The sequence below is a fragment of the Panthera onca genome, chromosome A2 (assembly GCF_046562875.1).
Source record: "Panthera onca isolate mPanOnc1 chromosome A2, mPanOnc1 haplotype 2, whole genome shotgun sequence".
Taxonomy (NCBI): domain Eukaryota; kingdom Metazoa; phylum Chordata; class Mammalia; order Carnivora; family Felidae; genus Panthera; species Panthera onca.
The window spans coordinates 154,902,519-154,929,090 of NC_138340.1; the positions used below are offsets into that span (position 1 = coordinate 154,902,519).

A 26,572-nucleotide genomic window follows, 5' to 3' on the forward strand; every position below is an offset into this window, starting at 1 on the left:
AATCATCAGAGCAACCCATTCTTTAAGAAACTCAGTAATAGGAAACGTCTTACACATACATGATTAAAAGGAGGGTCCCAATGACCCAGACTGCTAGTGGCACAGGAGTGAGAAGTGACAGGTGACAATCCAAGAGTGAAGGAGAAGACAGGAAAACAACAAATAGACACCAATCCACAAAATGTAGAAACTCAGCATATTTTAAGGTACAAAGAAACAGGTTATGACTTTGAAGGCGTACAGTATAATAACAGATGTTCATAATCATGAGACATATGTGTAAAAGGCTTGGCACAATGCCTAGAATATATAGTAAGTACTCAATAAAACTTTAGCAGCCAACACTATTATTTTTCTGAGCCACCAAAACTTTTTTAAAAGTTAAACTATAATCTGTATAATGATTAGTATAAGGCAAAGAAGCAATGTTACAAAACATTTTAAATTACAAGCATAACACACAAATAAAAATTCAAATAATACAGAAAAAGTATAAGTCCTACCTTCCAGGGGTAACCACTGTTAAAGAGTCTATACTTTCTTCTGGACCTTTCCTATGCATAAACATGCACATATGAAAACAGAGCCCATCCCCACCCTCATCACCATTTAAAGTGGTATCATTCTATACATACTTTTCTGCATTGCTTTCTTTTTTTTCCCCCTCCCTAACATCCATGCCATCTAGAGAGCTACCTTGATATTTAATTTTTCCTAATGGTAAGCATTTTTGTCTATATCTGAACACTTGTGGAAGCAGGCTCTGTAGTATACCTTTTCAGGAGTGGAATTACCAGAGCACAAAGTATATATATTTTAAGTTTATGAATTCTAGCAAGTCCTTTCAAAAGGCCAAACCAATTTACATTCCCAACCACACTGTTAAAAAATTTACAAGGAAGGCTCTTCCTTACTTCCCAACATCGTTCCCAATGCTGGATATTGTCAATCTGAGAGAGAAAATCAAAATGTATTTCACCGTTACTCTACATTTTACTGACTGTCCCAGAACTTTTAACATCCTAAGTTCATTCGCCATTTGTATTTCTTTATGATTCACCAGTTCATATCCTTTGCTCATTTTCTATTATCTTTTACTTACTGATTTGTAGGAGGCCTTTATATAACACCGGTATTTATACTTTATTATATACATGCTACAATTATTTTTCTATGTTTACCTTTCAATATTATTTTTATTATACAGAAGTATAAAAACTTTTATTGTAGTCAGACATGCTCATGTTTTCCTTTATAATTTCTGGATTTTGTCTCTTGCTTATAAGGAAAGCCTTTTATCTCAAGGTTATAAAAAATGACTTCCTATTTTAAGGTTTTGTTTTCTACATATAAATCTTTAGCCATTTAAAATTTATGTTTTTATATAGTGTGAAAAGAGATCCTGTAATGAAAAATTAAAAACAGTACTTAAGGTAGCCTTCAATAATCTGAAAAATTCAGATATGCATTTCATTTTCTGACATCATGCAAGGAATAAAATGTTACTTATATTTAGAAATATGAACATTTTGAAAGAAAAAAAAGAAATATGAACATTTTGTCCCTTTTAATACCACTCAGAAAGTGGGTCAGTCGCCTGGCTGGCTCAGTTGGTAGAGCATGCAACTTGATCTTGGGGTTGTTAAGTTTGAGCTCCATGTTGGGTGTAGAGGTTACTTAAAAAAAGAAAATCTTAAAAAAAAAGTGGTCCTATGGATATAATTTGCATTATTAATGTACACCAAGCAGGTTAAACAGGAAGCTCTGGCACCTGGAATATGAAATGAGAACATGGTACAGGGGACCTGCTGACAATGGCCAACAGCACTGGTCTTTTTACTTTGATATCTTCAGCCAGTGGTTTTCCGGGTTAAAAAAAAAAATAACTCTTCCTCAAAATAGTAACTTAGAATTCCAATACGTAAAACCTAGATCTACCCACGCTGAGGCAGCCCCTGAGAGATATGTTCAAATTATAAATTCTATCTTTAATTCTTTATTTAAAAAAAAATTTTTTTTTTAAATTTTAAGCAGGCTCCACACCCAACGTGGGGCTTGAACTAATGACCCTGAGATCAAGAGTCGTATGTTCCACCGAGACAGCCAGGTGCCCTGGTCTTTAATTCTTTTTTTTTTTTTTTTAATGTTTGTTTATTTTTGAGAGGGAGACAGAGTGTGAGTGGGGAAGGAGCAGAGAGAGAGGGAGGGAGACACAGAATCCAAAGCAGGCTTCAGGCTCTGAGCTGTCAGCACAGAGCCCAACGTGGGGCCTGAACCCGCAAATTGCAAGATCATGATCCAAGCTGAAGTTGGGCACTCAACCAACTGAGTCACTCAGGTGCCCTGGGTCTTTAATTCTTTAGATGGGCATAAAAGATCCACTAGCTCCTGTAACAGTGACTTCTAAGAGACCCAGCTAGCGCTGTGCATTCAAGGGCAGAAGGTTCACAAAAGACCAACTCTGTGATTACAGTAGCTGGATAATTAAGGGAGTTAGCACTTCCCACTTGCAAACTGTATTGATTTATCAAGACCTATTTATGTGGTGCTATCAGGAACTTCCTAAGCATCATAAAAAACTCAATTTATATTACAATACCTAAACTTTCTAAGTTTGTTCAGGTACTTAGTTTCAGTTCATGAAGCTTAATGAAAGATTATGAACTTCAGGGCTGTAGCCTTATAACATGAAGAGACAAAAGTGATAATTCATTTTCTAAGAATCAGAGAAAGGCAGACAGTACCAACAGCTGCCTTTTCTTTTTGCTCCAGGTGGAAACGTTCTTCCAAAAGACCCAGTATGTAGGGAAGCTTGGAATGTGTTTATCTTACCACCAAGAAGAATTAAAGCAGTAGTTCTCAAAGTGCAGTCTGTGGGAAAACTATTTTCATAGTAACACTATGGTATTATCTGCCTTTTTCACTGTCATTACTTTGCAAAAGTCAGCAGCGTTTTCAGAAGCTACACAGTGGAAGGTACTGCAGCATAATGGATGCAGAGAATCCAGATGTCTTCTTTTTGTAGAGATTTGCAAAAAAGGTAAAACAATGCCACTCATCTAATTTTGTTGGTGGGGAAAATGTAGTTCTTTTTAATTTCATAAAAATGTTATTTAGCATGTAATGGTTTTATTATGCTTAAATAAACATCAACATTTTTAAAACTTAGTTTTAATTTCTAAAATGGCAATTACTACTTATATAAACAAAAGCTCTTTGGGGGGCCTTCAATAATTTTTAAGTGTGTGAGACCAAAAATTTTTGTTTGAAAACTGCTAGACCAAAGTCAAGTCTTTCTGAATACTCTGTCCTGGGATTCCAGGTTTCTAGATGTACCACTGTTCAACCTTTATAAAATCATCTCTGTGCAATTACTTCTCTGCTGCCTGCACACGATCACAAGGCATCCAAATCCATAAAACACAAAACTGTGTGCCCCTGAAAGTATTTAAAAATCTGCATCTGAGTATTAGTCTGTCCTCTTAGGTAACATCAAGCTTCTTCTTACTTGGGGAAACAGTGGCCTCTCATCTCTTTTCTTTTTTAGGCACTCTGCCATCAATCTCTTCATGGCTTTCGGACAGTTACTTCGTACCTTACTGAGATCTGGAGAAAGATATCCTCGTCCCACCATAAAAATTATCTGGGGAGGGAATAAAAAAAAACAAATCAAACAACTGCACTGATAAATTGAATAATACTCCAACACTGAGAATTCAACAAGCTGCACATTTGTGTGTACTTTTCTGCGTGTACATTTTCCCTTAATAAAAAGTTAAGAAACACAACGCTAGTAATCTGATTCTCACACATCTTATCGTGGGGACCCGACACTGCACGGGCCGTCAACTGAAAACTTCATGACCCATGGACTGTTGTAAAGGTCTCCTAATCGCTCCCCAGGTCTCTGGTCTCTCCTTCCCCAATCCATTTCCCAATGCCAGGGTAATCAATCCTGAGACACAGATCAGGCTGTGCCTCTTTTCTACTTAAGTATTTTACTGAGTACTTGTTGGGCATCATACTGAGTCCTTTATATATATGTAGCTGGAACTAAAAATGTTAACCTTCTTAGGAGTTGTTTTGGCATCTGCGTTTTAAATTTGTTTGCTGAGGAAATGGGTGATATGGGGCATTTAGTTATGTAGATATGAGAATCACAGCCTCCTCCAAAGAAAAGAAGGTAAACCATCTGGGAACTGAAGTTTTCTGTTTAATAAAGTAAAAAGGCTTGTCTTCCCTGGGTGCAGAGATTTATAATTTTTCCAACTTCTTAACTTTCTAATTCTCAGCTCTTTTGATAATGGGCAGAGACAGACATCAGAAGTCTTGGAGAGGGGGGGCGGGGGTTTGATCTTAGAGGGAACAGTTCCAACGGACAGCCTAGTGGCTAGGTGGACAGCCAGTAAGAGATCCCTTGTTACAGGCCGGAGCTTATCAACTTTAGAACAGTCGAGCCTGGTCTCTTAACTTGCTCTTAGTCCCTGTTCAGTGCTGTAAGAACCGGTGCTGACCCGAGAGCAGATGTGCTCGAGGACCACGCGGTGCAAGTGTGCAGCTACCCTTCCATCTCCCCTGGCAGAACTGCCCTACTCCTGCTTTGTAAAAAGCATACCTTTTTTACCCACATGAAATTTAACGATAGTACACATTGCACCAAGGTGTAAAACTGCTGGGGTACCAAAGGGACACTATTGGTATTTAACAGGGCTTTCATGAATGGGTAACAAATACCTTTGCAAGACAGCTAGTTTCCAAATCTTTGCTCTCAGTAAAATTAACTGAACCGTCAGCTGATTACAAAACTCAGTGACAAGCTATTACGCAATTTTTTGGTACATTATAGACATGAGTTTTGAGTGATATGGTGTACGGTAAAGAATTTATCTTGCCCAGAAAAAGGGATGGCCTTTGCCTTTGGCTCCTAGGAGATAATCCCTAAAAGTTTGGAATGTCCTGCCTGATGAGAGTATTTCTGTTTATTTACCTGGGGGCTTATAGAAGGGACTTTGAGTCATATAGTACCAGTTTGACTTCCAGAGGGCTTGAGAACTAAGGCCAGCCACAGAGGTAGTCAACCTTATCTACCTGACAGAGCCCCAGTGATAACTCTGGACTTAAGAGAGTCTCTGTGGTTGGCAGTGTTCTGCTGTCGGGAGAATTCAGTGCGGTCCACAGTTACACTGGGAGAAGACAACTGTGACCTCCACATGTGGAACTCTCCTGGATTCTGCCCTATGTACCTCTTCCCTTGGCTGATTTTAATCTGTATCCTGCTGTTGCACTAAACCATAACTGTAAGCATTAACAACCTAGAGCGAGTTCTCAAACTTAATGAGCAATTAATTGAGTCTGAGTGTGGTCTTGGGGACCAGTGAACTGTGCATGTGGGTACAACAAATTCCTGACTTTCCCATCTTTGTATCTACCTGAACAATACTGCTCAGTGCTTAATTCTTTCTCATTTCAGCAAAAGCCTATTTATCCACAAATACATGAATGAACTGAAAAGCCCCATATGTTCATGAAGACACACATTTCCAATAAAATTTTACCTTCTTTATTTCTATATACCAAAACTTACATTATTTTCATCAGTTATATATTAATACTCATTAATAGAAGCATAGTTCAGAATTTAAAAAATTAACCTTCAAAGACTAAAGTCACAGGAAAGATTTTTGTAATTCTAAATTTAAATACATATTTTTGTTGCAGAGATGTTATTTGAATGATCAATAAAAGGCTTGAAAGTATAAAAGTATGTTTAAAAAAGAGCCATATCAAACTTTGAAAAAATATAATACAAAGGAAATCACATTCTTTGCAATTACTTAAACTTAAAGGGAAGACTCTCCATGTATATTTCATGTACAGAAGATTTAAGTGGCACATAAAAGATAAAATCAGCAGTTCAATTTGAAATTCTGGAACTGACTGGTCATTTCCATTCTCAATCCACATTCAGCACTCCTGGCACCTCCACCCCTTGATTCATGCCTCTGTATTACTGGAGCACAATGTCTACTCGTTCTCATCACCCCCTCCCCTTGTACTGCTTCAACAGATTGGTAAACTCCACCAAAAGCATGGCCTGTGTATTATTCATCTTTGTATTCCTTTATATCCCATAGTGCTTTGCATATAGTAGGCTTTGAAAATTTCTTATTGAAATAATTTGTGTGTAGGTAAGATACTGGTATTTATCATTTTGTATCTCTTGAGAGCTTGTGCTTAGAACCTAGCCACCAGGCTCTAACAAAGTCCACACTTTCTAGAAGACGTCCCCTTAGAAAGGTCCATGTCGACAAGAACTAAAGCCCTTGGCCCTTGACCCTGACCAAGCTTCCAGCAGACAGCTAGCACCACACCTTGTCAGAGGTATGAATGAGCCATTTTGGAAGTGGATCCTTTAACACCCAAATGAATGCACCCTAGGCAACACAATGTGACACAGACATAAATCTTCCTCACTGAAAGCAGTCCAAACTGCAGATTCATAATTTGCTTAAGCCACTATGTTTTGGGTGGTTTGTTATACACCAACAGTAACTGAAATAACAGACTTAAATAACAGTACTTAAAATAACAGATAAAAATTAGTTGTTATTTTCTTCTAAGATGACACAGCACTTCTACTCCAAGAAAAGAAAACCATGAGGACAGAGAGTCAACACACGTAGCCTAAATGAGCACATTATTAACCCCAACTCAGTAGAAAAGCTGCACTGGAAGAGGAAAGAGCAGGGTGATTAGAGAGCAAAATGGAAGGATAAAGAGGGGGAAAAAAATGACAGCAATGTCTTAGATTTCAGCACTAGAGTAAGGAAAGCAAAAGGCATGCTATACGATGGCTATCCCTTGAAGCGCTAAGAGAACTGCTCTAGGAAAGAATCTGATCTTTACAACCAGAACGAATTCTTTAGTGCAATTTCTTATTTTTATAACTGAAAAAAAAAAAAGACACCTGAAGAGCTAAAGTGACCAGGTCATGAGTCCAAGGTCGGCCATTACACTGAGTTTCTTAACCAGAGTCCTGCTTTAAATTTACAGGCAAAACCTGCCACCCAAGACTATGGGGGGAAGAGTACACAGGAACAGTTCCTACAGTGCGTAGTAAAGAAGGAGATGTCCTATCTCCCATGAGAAAGAAGAATATTCCTAAATTTTCAAACAGAAGTCCAATCTGAGAGCCATGGTGATGAAAGTTCGAGAGAAAAAGAAAAATCAAATCAAGGGGACAGACGGAGCAATAGCTGGGGTTACGTCACTGAAAATGACTAGAATTAGCAATTCCCAAAAGGGACTTCCATGGAAAGTGCCATTTGAAGAAAGCAGACAAGAAGTAATGAAATAGAATAGGGGTAAGGGATAGTGCATATATCATTCTTTGACCCCCTTTTTCTTTCTTTCTTTTAAAGTTTATTTATTTATTTTGAGGTGGGGGGCAGAGAGGGACAGACAGACAGAGAATATCCCAAGGAAGCTCCCTGCTGTCAGCAAAGAGCCCCAAGTGGGGCTCGATCTCACAAACTGCGAGATCATGACCTGAGCCGAGATCAAGAGTCAGACACTTAACTGACTGAGCCACCCAGGCGTCCTCCTTTTTCTTTATCAAATATTCAACCTGGTTTCAGACTGGCAAATTCCAGAAGGTTCTTACTACCAGACAGAATTAACCAGTAAAGGCCTTACCCTTCTGTTGGTCACTCACTTACTTCTCTTATGGAGAGTAAGCCCTTGCCACATCATTTATTATACTCCTGTGGAAGACAAAGCACCTAAAATGCCAAGAAGTGGATGAGTGCAAAACTCTGGGTTGCTTTTTATCCATATTTTGGAGATAATAATACCCATTTCCATAATGTATTATTTTATTAAAACAGAAGTATTCACTGGATTTCATCCAGATCTTAGATTCATAAATTTTTATTTGTTGTCTCTATGATAAATCAACTAAAACTAAAGTTCCCTTGTAAAGTGGATCCTTTAACACCGAAATGAATGCACCCTAGGCAACACAATGTGACACAGACATAAATCTTTTTTATGTAAATCCCTTTTCCCTTGTAGAAAAGTTATATGCAAAGGAAAAGTGAACATGGCACAGGGTATTATGTCTTATGGTTGAATTAATAGGACTGTAGGAGGCAGGGCACAGGAAGTTTGCAAATTAGAACCAACCTTGCTACTCAGATTGCCATCATCCAATCAATCATCTCAGTGATCTAGAATCTGTCACAAGTCCAATGAGTGCAATGGGTTGACTATGCTCCTTCGCTAGTAGTTTGGTCTATCTTGAATCTATGCTTCATGCAGGGTTTAAAATGTCAGGTAATTAGGAATCCGGTCACAGATTTTTTTTAACACTCAAAGGTAGTATTCAACATTCAAAAGCTATGTAGTAGTTAGAAAGACCAAACAGCAACTAACCAATTAGCTTTGTGCTGACCTTGGTAGAAACAGTCATTTAAATCACTTTTTTCATCTACATAGAATCCAGAGCACTCTGGGTAAGGGGCCATCTGGTCACTCAGCAAGTATCCACAAAGTACAGGACAACTGAGACTACTTCTCTGAAATCACATACTAGCTGAAGTTCTTAGAAAGATACTCAGAGTTATTACCAAAAAGATGGAGAGTTGAACTGATGACCAACACACATACACACACACTACTTACATGAAGTTAACACATTTATAAATTAAAAACTATCATTTCACTAGATTGAGAGCTTATGATAAAACACATACCACATTCATACTGTTGGATTTTTTTTTATTTTTTGGATTGGGGATTCTCAACTTCGGTATGTATAAAAATCACCTGGCAAACTTATTAAAAAAGCAGGTGCTTGGACTTCACTCCATGGAATCAGAATCTGCTCTAGTATCTCTATGTTTAAACAAATTACCCAGGTAATTCTTCTTCTTCTTCTTTTTAATGTTTATTTACTTATTTTGAGAGAGAGAGAGAGAGAGGTGGAGGGGGAAGGGGAAGAGAATCCCAAGCAGCTCCAAGCTGTCAGTGCAGAGCCCAATGTGGGGCTCAATCTCATGAACTGTGAGATCATGACCTGAGCTGAAATCAAGAGTTGGGTATTTAACCAACTGAAATACCCAGGAGCCCTTACTCAAGTAATGCTGATGCAAACCACGGTACAAAGTATAAATATTATTTATAGTTTATATGGTCAACTATTGTTTTATTTTTATTTTTTATTTTTTTAAATGTTTATTTTTGAGAGAGAGAGAGAGAGAGAGAGAGAGCACGAGTTGGGGAGGGGCACAGAGAGAGGAAGACACAGAATCTGAAGCAGGCTCCAGGCTCTGAGTTGTCAGCACAGAGCCCTACACGGGGCTCAAACTCACGAACCGTGAGATCATGACCTGAGCTAAAGTCGAACGCTTAACTGACTGAGCCCCTGTTTTTTAATATATTAATGGTGGAACTGCTGCAATCTCTCTCTCTACACACACACACACACTTTTTTACATACTGAGGTATACAAGATAATTTTAGTAAAGACAATTTCATTTTCTTGGTTAGTGTCAAAGTCCTGGTGAATTTCATGTGGCTGGGACAGAAAAGGCAAAGAGCTGCCTGAGGCTAAGTTGGGTACTGGGGGTGGGGCGGGGGTGGGGGAGGTAAAGGACAGAGAACAGGAACTTAGGAAGAAATAAGCACAAAAATTTCCTATTAGAATTCTCCTTCTAGAAAAATGGAAAGCATGAAATAAGTCTTTCCATTTACCTAGTTAACAAAAGGGAGAAATCGTACTAGTTTCACAAGAATCCGATATGAAGAACAGCACAGCCAGGCTGCTTAGCACAAGCGGTGACGGAACAGAGAGACGGCATAAAGCCCAGTCGCTGCAGCGGCAGCGCCTCCTTCTAGCCGAGCTCGGTCAAGAGATGTGACCAACACCCACCGCTGCAGCTCTAGCTTCTAGTCAGAACATCAGGAGCTATACTCCATTACAACACTTAGCACTGAGCTTTCAAGGAGAGGCCTTACATGCAGCTACTATTGCTGAGAGTATACCAAAAGTTTCCAAAACTGGTAACAAAGATCAAGATACCTATTTTTCATGCCTACCCGGACTCAACGCTTCTTTTCTTGCAACAAACTGGAGTCTTTTTTTTTTTTAATTAAAAAATTTTTTTATTTAACTTTGAGAGAGAGAGAGAGAGAGAAAGAAAGAAGGTGCACAATCAGGGAAGGGGCAGAGAGAGAGAGAGAGAGAGAGAGAGAGGAGGAGACACAGAATCTGAAGCAGGCAGGCTCCAGACTCCAAAGCTGTCAGCACAGAGCCGGATGCAGGGCTTGAACTCACAAACCTCCAGATCATGACCTGAGCCGAAGTCGGACACTTAACCGACTGAGCCACACAGTTGCTTCCAAACTGGACTCTTCATACATATAGTAAAATAAACCCCAAGAGATGGTAAAGATTTACCTGGTCCCTGTTGTTGATGTTTGAATAAGGTAACTGTCCAGTCATCAATTCATAGAGAACAATTCCAAATGCATATACATCTGACTGAAAGCTATATGGGTTTTTATCTTGCATTCGAATTACTTCTGGTGCCTGTCAGAACACAAAAAGACAAATATTCTTGTTTATTCTTCAACTTCAACTGAATAGACTGAAAAGCAGATTATTAAAATTCCCAGAACAATGCTTTTGTCATTAAATAATTCATCTAATATGCAATCAATTCTCTTATTAATGGGCAAAGAAGTAGAACTGATCAAGAAGAAAAGTGCTTGGTAAACTCTGAAAGAGGTGGTATTACCCGAGATTCCATGTGCATTACTAAGATTTTATAATTTTATCAGCCATCCTCTTTCAGCACAAAATCCTGTCATTGCTATTTGAATCCTTCCCAGGACTAGTCCTATCAAGAATCAGTTCCCATTTCCCATTCTTGATTCAGTAAAGAAATTTTAGATCTGTGTTCATGTTTGGGAGTAGCACAACCACTATGGTAACTGCCTTAGAATTTTGGTTTTCCCCCTTGGTACAATGGTTTTCCTCGTCTCAGGGCACCTTAGAGAATACTGGTAAAACTCCTGCCTCCAAAAGCATTGTCAACATGCTGTGGATGCTTTATTAACAAAAACAAGAGACAGCAGGTTGACTTAGAAGATGGTATAAAGAATCTTGGCTGCTTGCTTCTTGGGAAAAGCTATAGACCAAAGCATATTTGCTACATTTTTACACATTTCACTCACTGTACTCTAATACTTAATTTCTTCTTGGCTGTTTACATAAAATACAATAGATGGTCAGTTAAATATTAGCTTAAAGGAATTACTTCACCTTGCATCTTCTGTTCTGTTTCATTTGGAAGAATTGTCTCATTAGAGAAATTGCAGAGTATAAATAAAAACTCTTGTGAAAGCGTTACTTTGATACCAAAACCTGGACTGACTGCAAAAATGGCTGGAAGACCTGGAACAAGATTCCTGGTCACAGGTCAGGGTAAGGCCAGTCAGACTCTCTCAAAAGGCAGGCAATGACATTCAGCCTTACCCGAAAATCACAATCACCTGTATAGACTTTAACCTCTCAATGTCCAGACTACAATCTAGAACAGAATCTGGGGAGGGGATCCAAGCACTGTTGTTTTTTTAAGTTCCCCAGATGATTTTAATGTCTAACCAAGGTTGAGAACCACTGATAGATGTGCGGAGGCCCTGATGGAAGGATGGGGGCGTAGAAGACTGTCTACTTCCTTTGGTCAAACATCTTACTAACTGCTTTTAGTAATATAGTACAAAATAAACCACATACAACTGTGCTATAGTGAACAAGCCAGAATACTGAGAGGCTGGTTATGATAGACACAATCTGAAAAGCCAGAACACAGTTTTGAGAGGAAGAGAGTAATAAATCAGTTGAGGAACTAAATGTCTTTTTAAAATTTAGTTTTACCTCACTGTTGTTGGTAGATGGCTTGATGTAAAGTTGTATGTCATCTATTTACAAGAAACGCATAATCAATCCTCAATTAATTTAGTGATTTAAGATCCTCAATTAATTTAATGATTTAATTTGTAAAAATTTTCACAAAGGTGTCTTTCCCCTCTAAGATAAATAAAACAAGGTTGAGAAGACTATTGTAAATAGTTCAGAGAATTACATAACCTTAGTCCTGACCCAACTCTTCTCTCTTGTCTACGGATGTTCCATATTTGCTTCTGGAGGCACTATCAACCCAAAAGGATTTATTCAATAATTAAGTGTACTATTGGCTACTCTTGTATTAGAACTCAGCTTGATGGAACAAAGGATGAACCAATCTACCTAGGTATCAACAAAAAAGAAATTAGAAGAAAATGTAACACTTCATGTATAATAATCTACTAACTGTATAAAACTACGGTTTTTGAAAAAAGGACAAACCTGGAGATTTAACTGAGCCTCTCTTCCACACTAGTTAAGATCAACACACCTTTAAAACATGTATTAATTGTTTCTTTTTAATATTAGGTTTTATAATTTCAGTACTTAATATCTGCCAGCCCACCCCTCCCTAGGATACACTGCCATCTTGTAACAAGGTGTAGGACTTAAAGGTGCGTGAGATCCAGTTTACAATTATTAATTAGCCTCTGGTTTATAATGACTTATTAAACAATTAGAATAATCAAAGTCACAAACCTAGCTAGCTCTAATTACTGAATCTTAGACACAGAAAAGGTATTAGAAATCCACTAGTCCAACCAACATTAAAAACTGAGAGATGTGGAGGAGGTTAACAAACATGCAGGCTAAGAGTCAAATAGAGCACTTAAGTACCAATCTCCTAATTCTAAGTCCAGTGAGCTCCTTCCGCTTGCTACTTTGCCTTAACTCCAGTTATTATTACAAGAAATCACAGCCGAATTGAACCCTAAGTTTTCCTCACTGATTCAGACATCTATCTTGGAATTCCCTTCCTGGAGACTGCTATGGATAGTTCAGGGAATATACGCAAATGTGGCTTCAAGAGCCCTTGCAGCTTTTCTGTTTCCAGCATCGTGTCCCAAAGTCTTTGTGCAGATTCAATTATTTAAACCTTCAAATTGCACTAATGGCTTGGGGACATCCTATATTCAGCTGAGAGCAGCGGTTCTCAAACTTTTTTGTCTCAGGCCTCTTTTAATCTTGAAAATTACTGAAGATCCCAAGGGCATACATAGGTATTTATCATTTTTAAACCTAAAGGGAAACTGTTAAAATATTTAGTAATTCCATAAATAATAAAACAACAGCCATTAGATGTTAACACAGATGACCCATGTTTAATGAAAAGTGTATTTTCAAAACCAAAAACAGTTCAGCGAGAACAGTACTGCAATTCTCTTTGACTGGTTTAACAGAGTCAGCTACAGACACATATATGTTGCTGCATCCAATCTGTTGTGATGTGTCATTTCTGGTTGAAGAACATGAAACCAAATGTGGCTTTACACAGGGATGACCTTGAAGACCTCCAAAAGGGTCTCAGAGTCCCTTTTAAGAACAGCCAGCTTAGAGGTTGATTCCTATGCCTGCCCTTTTCAGAGCCTGCAGAAAGTAACTGAAGTTTTCATTCCCTTTTTTCCAACAAAGCAGAAATAGGAATAAAGCAAGAGCTATGCAGGGCAGCACATGGCTGACAGTGTTAAAAATCTACCTTTTTTTTTTTTTTTGTCTTTCCTCTCCCAGCTGCCCCATAATTATAGGTTCTTTCTAGTCTAACGGAAGTACTTGCCAATTTAGGCTTAAATAAGATTGTGAAACAGCCTCTCTCCCAAAAAAGAGGAGTTCTCTTAGCAAAACCTTAATAACTGCTGCAGATCATACCTGCTTAAATGGCATACTTGTTTTTTTCTTTTTGCAACAGGGTACACAGAACATTTTGAACACAAGATATTTTAGAGAGCCAATTCTGGGTAAAATTTAAACAGTTTATAAAATACATATATTTTGTTTGAAATGTACTGAAACTGGTATCATAATACTTTTTGTAAAGGTAAAGAAAAAGGTTAAAATCTATTTACATAAAAAATAAGATCAACATTGATTTTTGTGAATACTGGGCATTATGAAACCTTCAATGATTTTCTAGTAGTTCAGCAGCATCGCGGGGTCCACAAATTTCATTAATGGAGAAACAGCCTCAATTCTTACCATCCACAAAATGGATCCAGACAACTGTTCAAACTGATGGGACCCACTCCATCGAGATTTCACTGTGGCTAGACCAAAATCACCTATTTTTACTGTGAGGTCTTCATGAAGAAAAATATCTGAGGTGTAGTAAGTAAAGGAAAACAATAGATCTCATTTTCCTATCAAAGTAAGCATTATGAAAATTTTAGGTAAGAGATCTAATTTCTATAAGCCTGTAATATGATTTTCTTTCCTTGGTAATAATGATATTCCTTTAAAAAGTACAGTTCTTCCTACTTCCTCTTAAAGTTGACAAATATGTTTTAAAAAATAATTAGTTCTGTTTGGCCTATGTGGCCTGCTTTTAAGATTTTTGGGGCTTGAAATGTGGCAGGGTGAGGTGAGATGCTTTCCTGAGTTTCTGGGAAATCGTGAAAACTTTCCCATTAGATTTCAGTAACACAGATCCATTCTTTTGGCACTGCTGACAAAGACACAAAGGTTCTTCACTGGAATGAAGTTTAGTTGGCGGACAGGGTCTTGAGCTGGGTTTATGGAGGAAGAAGGAAAAATATGTCTTTCTCACCTCCTCGTTATGTAAGTTACAACTTTCAGTTACATCTGCACCACTGGGGGGCAGCGTCAGAGCACTGACAGAAATGAGTGGGCAGCTGCGCAACTCTCCGTTTTATGGAGCTGACAGAGTGGAAGCACGCAATCAAAAGAGTACTACTGTTAGGAAGACTTGGTAGATTTTTTTGATAATGTTCAAAAGTTCAGAAACCAAAAGCAGGTGGTAGTATCCTGCTTCAGTATGCTCTCATGCAAACCCGTTTATTAATTCTCTTTACAGTATATTGAACTTAGCATGAAAATTGTTTTTACATAATGTGAAGACAAAATGCAGAAGAAAAAGTCAGGATGTTTTCAAACTTCGCAGACAAATTTCAGGAAGGATACTATTACTCTTGAGGTCTCTGTGGATGATTGACTTGGCGTGTAAGTAACTGAAAAACAAAACATCATTTCAACCTGAGTAGGGGTAAAGACTCTGGCCTCAAAATCTATAGAACATATTTAGGGGTGTAAATAAAGACTTATTCAAAATTATGATACAACTGCAAACTATACATTATGATAACCTCTTTACATAAGAATATTAAAATAAACGGTCAATGAATTTAGGATTATAGGAACATATTACTATTACGGTACAGCCAAAATCCTGTATTGTGTTAAAAGACTTTGCTTCATCTTTTACTATTTACCAATACAAACCTTTCACTCCAGCCAAGCCTATTTATCCGTGTCTTTTCAACAGACATTGATATTTAATCCCACCTCTGTGATCGATGCTCCCCTCCCAAACCCATCCCCAAATGAACTTTCATTCTATTCTCCCCCATTCATTCCTATCCTTTAAGACTGAACGTTCACTCTAACTTCTGAATGAAGCTTTCCCATGATTAACTCAACTGAAAGTGATCTTTCAGTGTTCACTCATGTAGTAATTATTTAACAGCTTGATTCATGTATTTTTCCCTCTGTGCCTTTGGTTCACTTTCTTTTCAGAATGTAAATTCCACCAGAATATGAAGATTTGATTGATAAAACCATTTTAAAGGTAGTAGTATACATTACTAAAATACCTTTTTTTTTTTTTTTTTTTGAAGATTTTATTTTTAAGTAATCTCCACACCCAACATGGGGCTTGAACTCATAACCTGAGATTAAGAGCCGCATGCTCCACCAACTGAACCAGCCAGGCATCCCTAAAATACCTTAAAAATACAGAGGAGCTTTACCAGACATGTTAATCTTAAATTAGCTACTAATGGCCACAGTAAATAATCCTATTGTTGATTAGTTTAAAATAGCATATAATAAGAGAAAATTAAGTAATACAGAATAAATTTTCAAAACAGACAAAAATGGTGAGGAGGAAACGTGCTATATAACGTCCCCAGTGAGTCTATTTTAAAGCCGATGATAAATTTAAATTATCTGTTACCCCTAAAAACTGCTTGAGTTCACTGAGGGAAACGGCTCTGCCTACTTTACTTCTGTTTAGTCTCCAGGGCCTAGCACAGTGCCTGGCATATGGTAAGTATTCAACATGTCTGTTGAGTGAACTACAATGAAATGCATATAATATTCTAGTCAAAGTTATTTTTCTTCATTTGATACTACAGAGAAAAGATCCAGGAGACTTCTGAAATTTGACAATGACCATTAGGAAACAAATTTTGCCTTAAAATGACACTTTAAAGTCTAAATGGTATAATCAAAATTATGTAATAAACAGTTAAAAATGGAAGATTTACAATGATTAAGCTTTATTTATGCTTTTACATCTTCATTTAAACTTCCTCATTCTCCCAGAGATCAAGATTTTGAAACTTTCTTCTCAGACAAAATTTTCATTTCAAACTACTGTTTATACAAAGTAACTCCTTCTCTTCCAATTTCTCTCTCGTATCAGTTTACTTCCTGCATAGATTACTGCATTTGAAAGTTTTCTTGTTGTCATGACTTCTTAAACTCAATCTCACTCTATCACCCGCTCTCTCTTATGTTGAAGGAAAACATGATGTCATTTATGGGTCTCATTTGCTTAAAAAGTTCTGCAGTGACAGAGAGAGGTACAGATGGAGAGAAAGGGGCCTCAATCAAATGCTTTTTCAAGATGGGGAGACCTTGTCTCCTCTTCAGAAAGAAAGGAGAACAAATGGTGATGGTGCTCAGTGGCGGAGCTTGGTGCTTTGGTCAGAGATCTGGTATTTAATGCACAGAAAAAGTGTTGGTCTTTGAAAAGAGATTGTTTTCTTTGAAATTAAAAACAACAACAAATGGGTGGTAGAAATGAACTATATGGCAGCATGATTAAGTTATAAGAGAAGATAAAGGTGTTCCTGATGTTGTCAATTTTTTCAACGAATCTGATACAAAGAAATATAGCAAGAATAAAGTAAATAGAAATGTAACCAGAGGGTTGAGGGGAGAAAAAAATTCTGACTGGGAAAGTACTAGATAATTAACAAGATATAAATACAAGTGCTGAGCTAGTGATATAACCCTAGTAGAAGGTGGACAATATAAATCTAACACAGGCCAAAGTCATATACAGCTGCAACCTGAAACAGCACCCCCTTATCCTTGGGTAATCCTTTACTGGTTGAGGGTAGGGAAGGGAACAAGAATAAATTAACTTTACTATAGATTATACAGAAGTCTATCCATTATTTAAAGCAGTCAAATTGGACTCCCTTCTTAACTTTTCAAAGATGTTAAAGAGAACCTTATAGGTTTATAAAAGTAGCAAGAAAGAAAAAACATGCTATAAACTAAATGAGTATCACATCTTCTTGATAGGTTTCCCTTGGGAGTTTCCTTCCTTGAAGCAAAAGTATCCACCTACAGAATCATTTAATCTGAAAGCTGGGCAAATCATCTAGTAAAATTTGTTCTCTATGCTACTTCTTTCAAGCTATTATCCAAGATTCAGGTTTTTAACATTCTTTTAAGAGCTTAATATGATGCCTCAAGAGTAAATACAATACTCTAGATTTGATCCGATCAACACAAACTAGAGCGACTCTCATCTTAATTTTCTCCTTGAACATAAGACCTGAAACCATAAAACTCCTAGGGAAAACAAAATAGGTAGCAAGGTCCTTGACATCAGTCTTGATAATCATTTTTTTTTTTTTTTTTGATTTGACACCAAAAAACAAAGGCAACAAAAGCAAAAATAAACAACTGGGACTACGTCAAACGAAAAAGCTTCTGCACAGCAAAGGGCACAGACCACCAACAAAATGAAAAGGCAACCTACCAAATGGGAAAAAATATTTGCAAGTCATATATCTAATAAGGGGGTATCCAAAAAATATAAAGAACTTGTAGAACTCAATAGCAAAAATCCCAAACTGATTAAAAAACAGACATTTTCCCAAAGAAAACATACAGATGGCCAACAGGTACATGAAAGGGTGTCCAGCATCATTCATCATCAGGGAAATGCAAATCAAAACCACAATGAGCTATCACCTCATACCTGTTAGCATGGCTATTATCAAAAAAAACAAGAAACAGCATGTGGTGACAAGAATGCAGAAAAAAGGGAATTCTTTCAAGGGTACACTGTTGAAGAGAATGTAAACTGGTACAGCCACTATGGAAAACAGTATGCAAGTTCCTCAGAAAAACTTAAACATAGGATTATCATATGATCTAGTAATCCCATTTCTGGGTACATACCCAAAAGAATTTATTTTTTATTTTATTTATTTATTTATTTATCTATCTATCTATCTATTTATTTATTTATTAACGTTTATTTATTTTTGAGACAGAGAGAGACAGAGCATGAACAGGGGAGGGTCAGAGAGAGGGAGACACAGAATCTGAAACAGGCTCCAGGCTCTGAGCTGTCAGCACAGAGCCCGACGCGGGGCTTGAACTCACGGACCGCGAGGTCATGACCTGAGCCGAAGTCGGCCGCTTAACCGACTGAGCCACCCAGGCGCCCCAAGAATTTATTTAAAAAAAAAATTTTTTTTTTTTAACGCTTATTTATTTTTGAGACAGAGAGAGACACAGCATGAACGGGGGAGGGCCACAGAGAGAGGGAGACACAGAATCTGAAACAGGCGCCAGGCTCTGAGCTGTCAGCCCAGAGCCCGACACGGGGCTCGAACTCACGGACCTTGAGATCATGACCTGAGCCGAAGCCGGCCGCTTAACCGACCGAGCCACCCAGGCGCCCCGATACCCAAAAGAATTTAAACCAGGCTCTCAAAGAGACATCTGCACCCTCATGTTTACTGCAGCATTCTTCACAATAGCAAAGATACAGAAACAACTTGGTGTTCATGAGTGAATAAAGAAAATGTCACACATACACACTCACACATGAATATTATACAGCCACAAAAAAGGATATCCTGCTGTTTGCAACAACATGGATGGACCCTGAGGGCATTATCTGCAATGAAACAAGTCAGACAGGGCAATCCAAATACCATATGCTCTCACTTAGATGTGGAATCTAAAAAAACAAAACAAAATTTAATTCATCTTCATCTTCCTTATGTGGGCTAAAAAATTATATCAGCCATTATTGAGAGTATTATGGCAGCCACAGTCACTCAACAGACTTCTATTAAAATTATATTCAGTTCCAACCCTACAGGGTTGTTCTTGCATTGCTCCTACACAACAGTTTCCCCATCCTATATTTGTATGTGTATCTTTCTTTTCTGACCTTGGGTAAGATGTCGATTATCTTGTAGACATGGCCTATAATCTCAGCTGATTGAAATTTTAGTTTTCATTAAAAAATAAGTTTTAAAAGATCAGTGTGCTCTTGATGCCCTCACCTAAGTTATGTGTAAACATGCTAGTCATACTCAGCAGCAGAATGAAACAAAAATCTCCTTCAGCTTAATAGCTTCAGGGATGATGATCGTCATACACTTATGAACCTAGTCCAATTCTCCATGCATTTACATCTCTTGATCCTCTCCTCAACGCCATCATGAGAATTATCACTCAAATGCCTTGCTGAAATGCAATCGCTAAGGCTACATCTGCTGTAGTATTTGCCTGATTTATCGGTGTTGCCTGTTTGTAACAGTCCCAAGTGTCTCTCACTGAAGTTCACTCTTCTTTTCTTGTATTTTCAACTGTTTCTAAAACCAAAGAACTGGCTTCCAAGACATTAGCATTTGAATCCCGTTTCACCAAATGGTACACAATTTCAAAAATGTTCATTAGACTTCACGTAGCAAGCTGAATCTCTCCCCAGAAACCTAGGGAGGGTGTGGCAGCTGACGGGACTAATATGCATGAAGGTGGTGACAATATTTGATCCTAACAATTTCAATTACAGTGTCCCTTCTGCTTTGATGCTCTCCACTCTCCTCATAACCACACTGTGCAAAGTGAGTAAGACTGAAGGGAATGAGACTCTGCTACTCCTCTGCAGTCAACAATCATTTATACTTTAAACAATCATTTATATTTTAAATAATTAAAATATCAGGCACCTGGGTGGCTCAGTCGGTTAAGCGTCTGACTTCGGCTCAGGTCATGATCTCACGGTCCGGTCCATGAGTTCGAGCCCCAAGCTGGGCTCTGTGCTGACAGCTCAGAGCCTGGAGCCTGCTTCAGATTCTATGTCTCCCTCTCTCTCTCTGCCCCTTCCCCACTCATACTCTGTCTCTCAAAAATGAATAAATGTTAAAAAAAATTAATAAAAAAATAAAATAATTAAAATACGTAAGAAGTGAAGTTCACACCTTTTCCAGCTGTGTTGTGCTCTGAGTGGCCTAAAATCCATTTTTATGTAGTTTTTGGTTTCTATCGCATTAAAAAAAATCAAACTTATTAAGGTATAACTTGTCTACAACACAGGATGCACCCAATTTTATGTACGGTTTGAGTTTTGCCAAATATATATATACTTGTATAATGACCAGCCACAATCAACATGAAGAATATCCATCACCCCCAAAACTTTCTTCAGGTATTTCTGCAATTAATAACACCCTCTTCAGCTCAGGCAACCACTGATAATGATTTCTGCCACTAGAGATTAGTTTTGCCTTTTCTAGAACATCACATAAACAAAATCTATGGCTTCTTTTGCTCAGCATAATGATTCTAAGATTCACACACTGGCTGCATGCAGTATTACAGAGTATGGACATACCACAACCTAACCATTTAGCCCTTGGGCATTTGGGTTGTTCCTGATTTTTGGCAATTATGAACAAGATACTATGAACATTCAAGTACAAGTCTCTGTTGTTGACTTATGCTTTCACTTCTTTTGGGTAAATAACTAAGACCAGGATTGCTCATGTGGTTTTTTTAACTTTAAAAGAAACTGCCAAAGTGGTTGTCCCATTTAAGATCCTTACCAGCAACACGTAAGAGCTCTAGCTGCTCTAGAAACCTTATCAATAATCGGAATGGCTGGTTTTGATGGTAAGAATTCTAGTGGGTGTGTAGTGAGTGGTGTCTTGGAGTTTTAATTTACCTCCCCTAATGTCTACTGATGTTGAACATCTTTGCACATGTTCATTTGCCATTCTTATGCCTTTTAAATAAAATACTCCAATCTCTTGCCCACTTTTTTTGTTGGATACTTTGTCTTAACTACTGAGTTGTAAGAGTTCTTGTATGGTTTAGATACAAGTCTTTTAATCAGATAATGTATGTTACAAACATTTTCTTAAAATCTGTGGCTTATCTTTTCATTTTTAACAGTGTCTTCAAAAAGCAAAGGTTTAAATTTTGATGAAGTCCGATTTATGAATTTTTTCTTGTATGATCCTTACTTTTTGTATCCTAAGAAATCTTTGTCTTTCTTTAGGCTATAAAGATTTTCCCCAATGTTTCTTCTAGAACATCTAGATTTTCAACTTTTAGTCTTTAATCCATTTCAAGTTAATATTAATGTCTTGTGTTGCGTAAGGGTTAATCGTGTGTTTATTTGTTTATTTATTTATGGAAATCCATTTGTTCCAGCAATATTTGTTGACAGGACTACCTTTTCCACATGAATTGCCTTGACGTCTTGTTAAAAAAATCAACTGACCATAGACTTATGGATATATTTCTAGGCCTTCTATTCTGTTTTGTTGATTTATATGACCATTCTTATGCCAACATCACATGGCCTTGTGGCTTTATACAAAGTTCCGAAATCTGACACTAGAAGTCCTTCAACTTTGCAAAGATTTTCTTGACTATTCTAGCCATTGCATTTCCAAGTACATTTTATGATCAACTTGTTAATTTCTACAGAAAAGTCTGCTGATATTTTGACTGGGGTTAAAATGAAATCTACAGATCAATTTGGGAAGGAAGACATCTTAATAATATTGAATCTCCTAATCAATGAATATGATACTTCTATGTGTTTTTTGTTTCCTAGCTGGGACCTGCATTAGAGAGGGTATAATCCCCCTTGGAAAATCAAACCTTCTAAGTAAAACATTGGCCTAAAAATAATAAGTGGGAATGTTTTATAAACATGGAATATCATGGTACTGATGGAATAGCAAAAACCCTATTATTCTTTTTAAAAGTTCATTTCAAATACAAGTCCAAAATCAGAAGCATATTTATTTTTTTTTGTAAAAGCAAGGTAACTCAGTGGAGGAAAGGATAGTCATTTCAACAAATTCTGCTGGGATATCCATATGGAGAAAAAAAATCTTCAACCCTCATCTCATTCCAAACTCAAAAATCAATCTAAAGTGGATTTAAGACCTAAAACTAAAAGCAAAAACTGTAAAACTTCTATAAGAAAAAAATTTCTACCACCCTCATGTACACATACAGCCTTTTAAAGTTTTCAGGATATTTTTGCATCACTGCAAAAAAAACAACACTGTTTTTTGCATCACTGCAAAAAAAAAAACAACATTTTTTTTGCATCACTGCAAAAAAAACAACACAACAAAAAAAACCCCACTTTGTGTTTCTTTGGGAGGCAAGCAAAACAGCAATAACTGCACTTATACTAAGGGGAAAACCAGAGCCAAGAAGACGTAAGAGACATAACCAGAGGGACAGAGTGGAAAGGGCATGGGTTTTGAATTCCAACTGCATCACTTACTAGCCATATGACCTTGGGTACATTTACATAATCCCTTTTAGCTTTAGATTCCTAACCTAAAAAATGGAGGTAATAATGATTACCTTGAAGGGGTTCCTTCTAAAAAAAATTTTTTAATGTTTATTTATTTTTGAGAGAGGGAGTATCAGTGGGGGAGGGACAGAAGGAGAGAGAGAGACAGAGAGAGAGAGAGGGAGAATCCAAAGCAGGCTCCATGCTGGCAGCACATAGTATGATGAGGGGCTTGAAACCAAGAACCGTGAGATCATGACCTGAGCCAAAGTAAGACACTTAACCAACTGAGCCAGCCAGGCACCTGTGAAGGGGTTTCTTCTTTCTTTTAACACGTGTTTATTGAAAGCCCACTATGTGCTAAGCAACAACTGTTCTAAGTCTTGAAGATAAAGCGGAAAAGCCCTACCTCAAGGTGCTTACATTTTAGTACAGAAGATGGAAAAGAAAAAAGATGTGTCAGTATTCTGTGAGTGGGGGGACAGGAAATGATGAGTTGGCAGGGGGTTGTGATTTTAGGGCAGGGAGGGCCTCTTTTCAAAGGACCTTTTGATGAAAGCCTGAAAGGAGGGGAGGGAGAGAGTCACGAAGATATGGGATAAGAGCATAGAAGGCAAAGGAACTAGCAAGGGCAAGGCCCTAAGGGAGGCATGCGCTTCCCAAATTCTAAGAGCGGCAAGAGGGCAAACTGGCTTGCAACAGAGGGAGCAAGAAGGAAGAGCAGTAAATGAATTGAGAGGTAATACGCAAGCAGAGAGATTGTGGTGGTGGTTACCTTGAGGAACTATTGTAAGGACTTTGGCTTTCTTTCTGAGTGAAATGTGAGACGCTGGGAGGCCAGAGGAGCAACATAACCTGAGTTAAGTCTCAAGAAAGACTCTGGGTGCTGAACGATAATAAACTGAAGGTAGGTAAGGGTGGAAGAAGAGCACTAAGTCAGCCAAGAGTTAATGGTGGCTTGAATCAGAGTGAACGGCAGAATAGGAGATGAGAATTTGTCAGATTGTAGGTATACGTTTTTCTTTTAATTTTTCAATGTTTACTTATTTTTAAATGTTTATTTTTGACAGAGAGAGAGCGAGTGAGTGAATGCAACTGGGGGAGGGGCAGAGAGAGAGGGAGACACAGAATCCGAAGCAGGCTCCAGGCTCTGAGCTGTCAGCACAGAGCCCTACACAGGGCTTGAACTCACAGACCGCGAGATCATGACCTGAGCCGAAGTCAGACGCTCAACCGACTGAGCCACCCAGGCGCCCCTGTTTATTTTTGAGAGAGAGCACATGAGCAGGGAAGCAGCAGAGAGAGAGGGAGGCAGAGAATCCAAAACAGGCTCTGCGCTGTCAGTGCACAGCCCAACGTAGGGTCTGAACCCATGAATCGTGAGATCATGACCCGAGCTGAAGTCAGACGCTCAAATGACTGAGCCCCCCAGCTGCCCCAAAAATGAAAACAGGATTTAAAAAAAATTTTTTTTTCAATGCTTATCTTTGAGAGAGAGAGAGTGTGAGCACATGTGCGAGTAGGGGAGGGGCAGAGAGAAAGGCAGACAGGAGAATCGAAGTGGGCTCTGCGCTGAGAGCCCAATGCAGAGTTTGAATTCACGAACCATGATATCGAGACCTGAGCCAAAGTCAGACACTTAACTGACTAAGCCACCCAGGCACCCCTCTAGATATACTTTAAAGACAGAGTGAACAGGAGATAATAGGCTGGGTGTATTGTGTGCCAACAAGAGAGGAGTCAAAGATAACTACAAAATGTTGACATAAGCAGCTGACAGAACAGAGTTGCCAGTTACTGAGATGAAAGGACTGTAGGAAGAGCAGGCTTGAGGAAAAAGGTCAGGTCCTCAGTAGGAGACACACTAAATATGAGATGTCCATTAGACAGTCAAGCAATGTGGAGCAGACAGCTGGATAGGACAGTTTGGAGTTCGGAGGAAGTGAGTTGGATGGTGATGGGCATATAAGTGGTAACTGAACAGTATTTTAAGCCATGAAACTGGATGACATCACCAAGAGAATGGAGATTCCTGGAGAGTTCCAACATTCAGCGAGGTTCAAGCGTTGAGGAAGAACTAGCTACAAAGGAGAAGTAGAAGGAAAATCAGGAGAAGGGTGCTTCTCAAATTTTAATATGCATCCAAATCATTTAGGGACTTTGCTAAAATACAGTCTCTAATTCAGAAGATCTGGGGTAGCACCTAAAACTCAGCATTTCTTTTTTTAAATGTCATTTCGCAGGGCACCTGGGTGGCTCAGTCGGTTGAGCCTCCGACTTCGGCTCAGGTCATGATCTCGTGGCTCGAGAGTTCGAGCCCCGCATCGGGCTCTGTGCTGACAGCTCAGAGCCTGGAGCCTGCTTCAGATTCTGTGTCTCCCCCTCTCTCTGACCCTCCCCCGTTCATGTTCTGTCTCTGTCTCAAGAATGAATAAACATTAAAAAAATTTTTTTTAAATGTCATTTTCACTAATACTTCTTAATGTTTATTTATTTTTAAGAGACAGAGAGAGAGACAGCATGTGAGGGGCAGAGAGGGAGACAGAATCCCAAGCAGGCTCTGCTCTGTCAGCACAGAGACTCATGGTGGGGCTTGAACTCACAACCTGTGAGATCACGACCTGAGCCTAAATCAAGAATCAGATGCTTAACCGACTGAGCCACCCAGGCACCCCTAAAACTCAGCATTTCTAAAAGGCTCCCAAGTGGTACAGATGCTACTCAGACCAGATTCTGAGTAGCAAGGGATTAAGGATGGGTTTCATCGGAGAAGGGTATGATCAACTGCAGAATATGTTTCTGACAGTACAAACAGATGGAGACTGTAAATCTAACCACTGGACCCACTAAGAAGTATTTCAGTGGAGTATTGGGACAAAATCCTGACCAGGTGGGATCCACAATAAAAGGGAAGAAGAGAAATTACAGAGTGAATATCAACAACTCTTTTGTCAAGTTTTACTGTAAATAGAAAAATGAGGTGGTAACTTGAGGGGGAAGTAGAATCAAGGATGGGTCCTCCATAACTTTTTATTAAGAAATTTTTAAGCATAAAGTTGCAAGAATAGTACAATAATCACCCTACAATCTCCACCTAGATTCAACAATTGTCAACATTCTGCCAAATGTGCATTATAAGGAAGATCTTCTAAATGAAAGAAAATCCAGTAGAAAAGGAAAAGCTGAAGATGAATAGGGGAGATTTACTCCAAAGATGTCAGTGAGTAGGGGAAATAAGACGGGGATCTAGCATATGAAAAGGAAGGGTTGGCTTTCACTCCTAGTGATAAGGCAGAAAAACTGAGCATGAACACAGGCGGGTGGGCAGATGTGGTGGGTGCTTCTAATTTTCTCAATGAAATCACAGGCAAGGAAACCAGCTGACTGTTCTTGGAGGAGAGGTGTTGAAGGTTTGAGGATAGAGAAGGTAAGACACCCTCTGGGAGAAAGTAAGAACCAACAATCTTGAAAAAAAGTATGGCTGCTGTATTCCATTAAGAGCCCACTTGAGGTGTTGAAAAGACTAAGTTGGAGAAGCAGCAACGTGTAAAGGAATATACTCTGACACCAAAGTGTCAGCGCCAGGTTACTTGATCTCTCTAAACCCTAGTTTCTTTATAAGTAAATGGGGATAATAATAGGATATACCTCACAGGGCTATTGAGGATTACATGAGGTAGCATATGTAAGTACACAGAACAAAGTCTGGCACATAGTAAGTACTTGCTAAACACATTACTGCATATATAAAAAACCAGAGAATGTAGCTGGTATAAAAAACA

The 26,572-nt window shown here is 38.4% G+C and overlaps 2 protein-coding genes across 8 annotated transcripts in view; one reads left to right on the forward strand and one right to left on the reverse strand.

Moving 5' to 3' along the window:
- The window catches only part of NDUFB2 (NADH:ubiquinone oxidoreductase subunit B2), a 222,834-nt gene that overhangs the window by 27,556 nt on the left and 168,706 nt on the right, over positions 1-26,572 (forward strand). The gene's annotated exons all lie outside the window — the stretch shown is intronic.
- BRAF (B-Raf proto-oncogene, serine/threonine kinase) overlaps positions 1-26,572 on the reverse strand; it is a 167,298-nt gene that overhangs the window by 6,991 nt on the left and 133,735 nt on the right. For 4 of the 7 annotated variants that reach the window (XM_078438561.2, XM_078438550.2, XM_078438568.1 and 1 more), the window contains 4 exons: positions 15,107-15,153; positions 14,165-14,283; positions 10,460-10,591; positions 3,509-3,643 (listed from right to left, as the gene is read on the reverse strand). In XM_078438561.2, coding sequence (XP_078294687.1) covers positions 3,509-3,643; positions 10,460-10,591; positions 14,165-14,283; positions 15,107-15,153 — 433 coding nt within the window. Of the gene's footprint in view, positions 1-503; positions 555-3,508; positions 3,644-10,459; positions 10,592-11,941; positions 11,986-14,164; positions 14,284-15,106; positions 15,154-26,572 lie in introns of those variants that run through there. The other 3 variants (XM_078438555.2, XM_078438548.2, XM_078438575.1) reach the window with 2 other exon arrangements.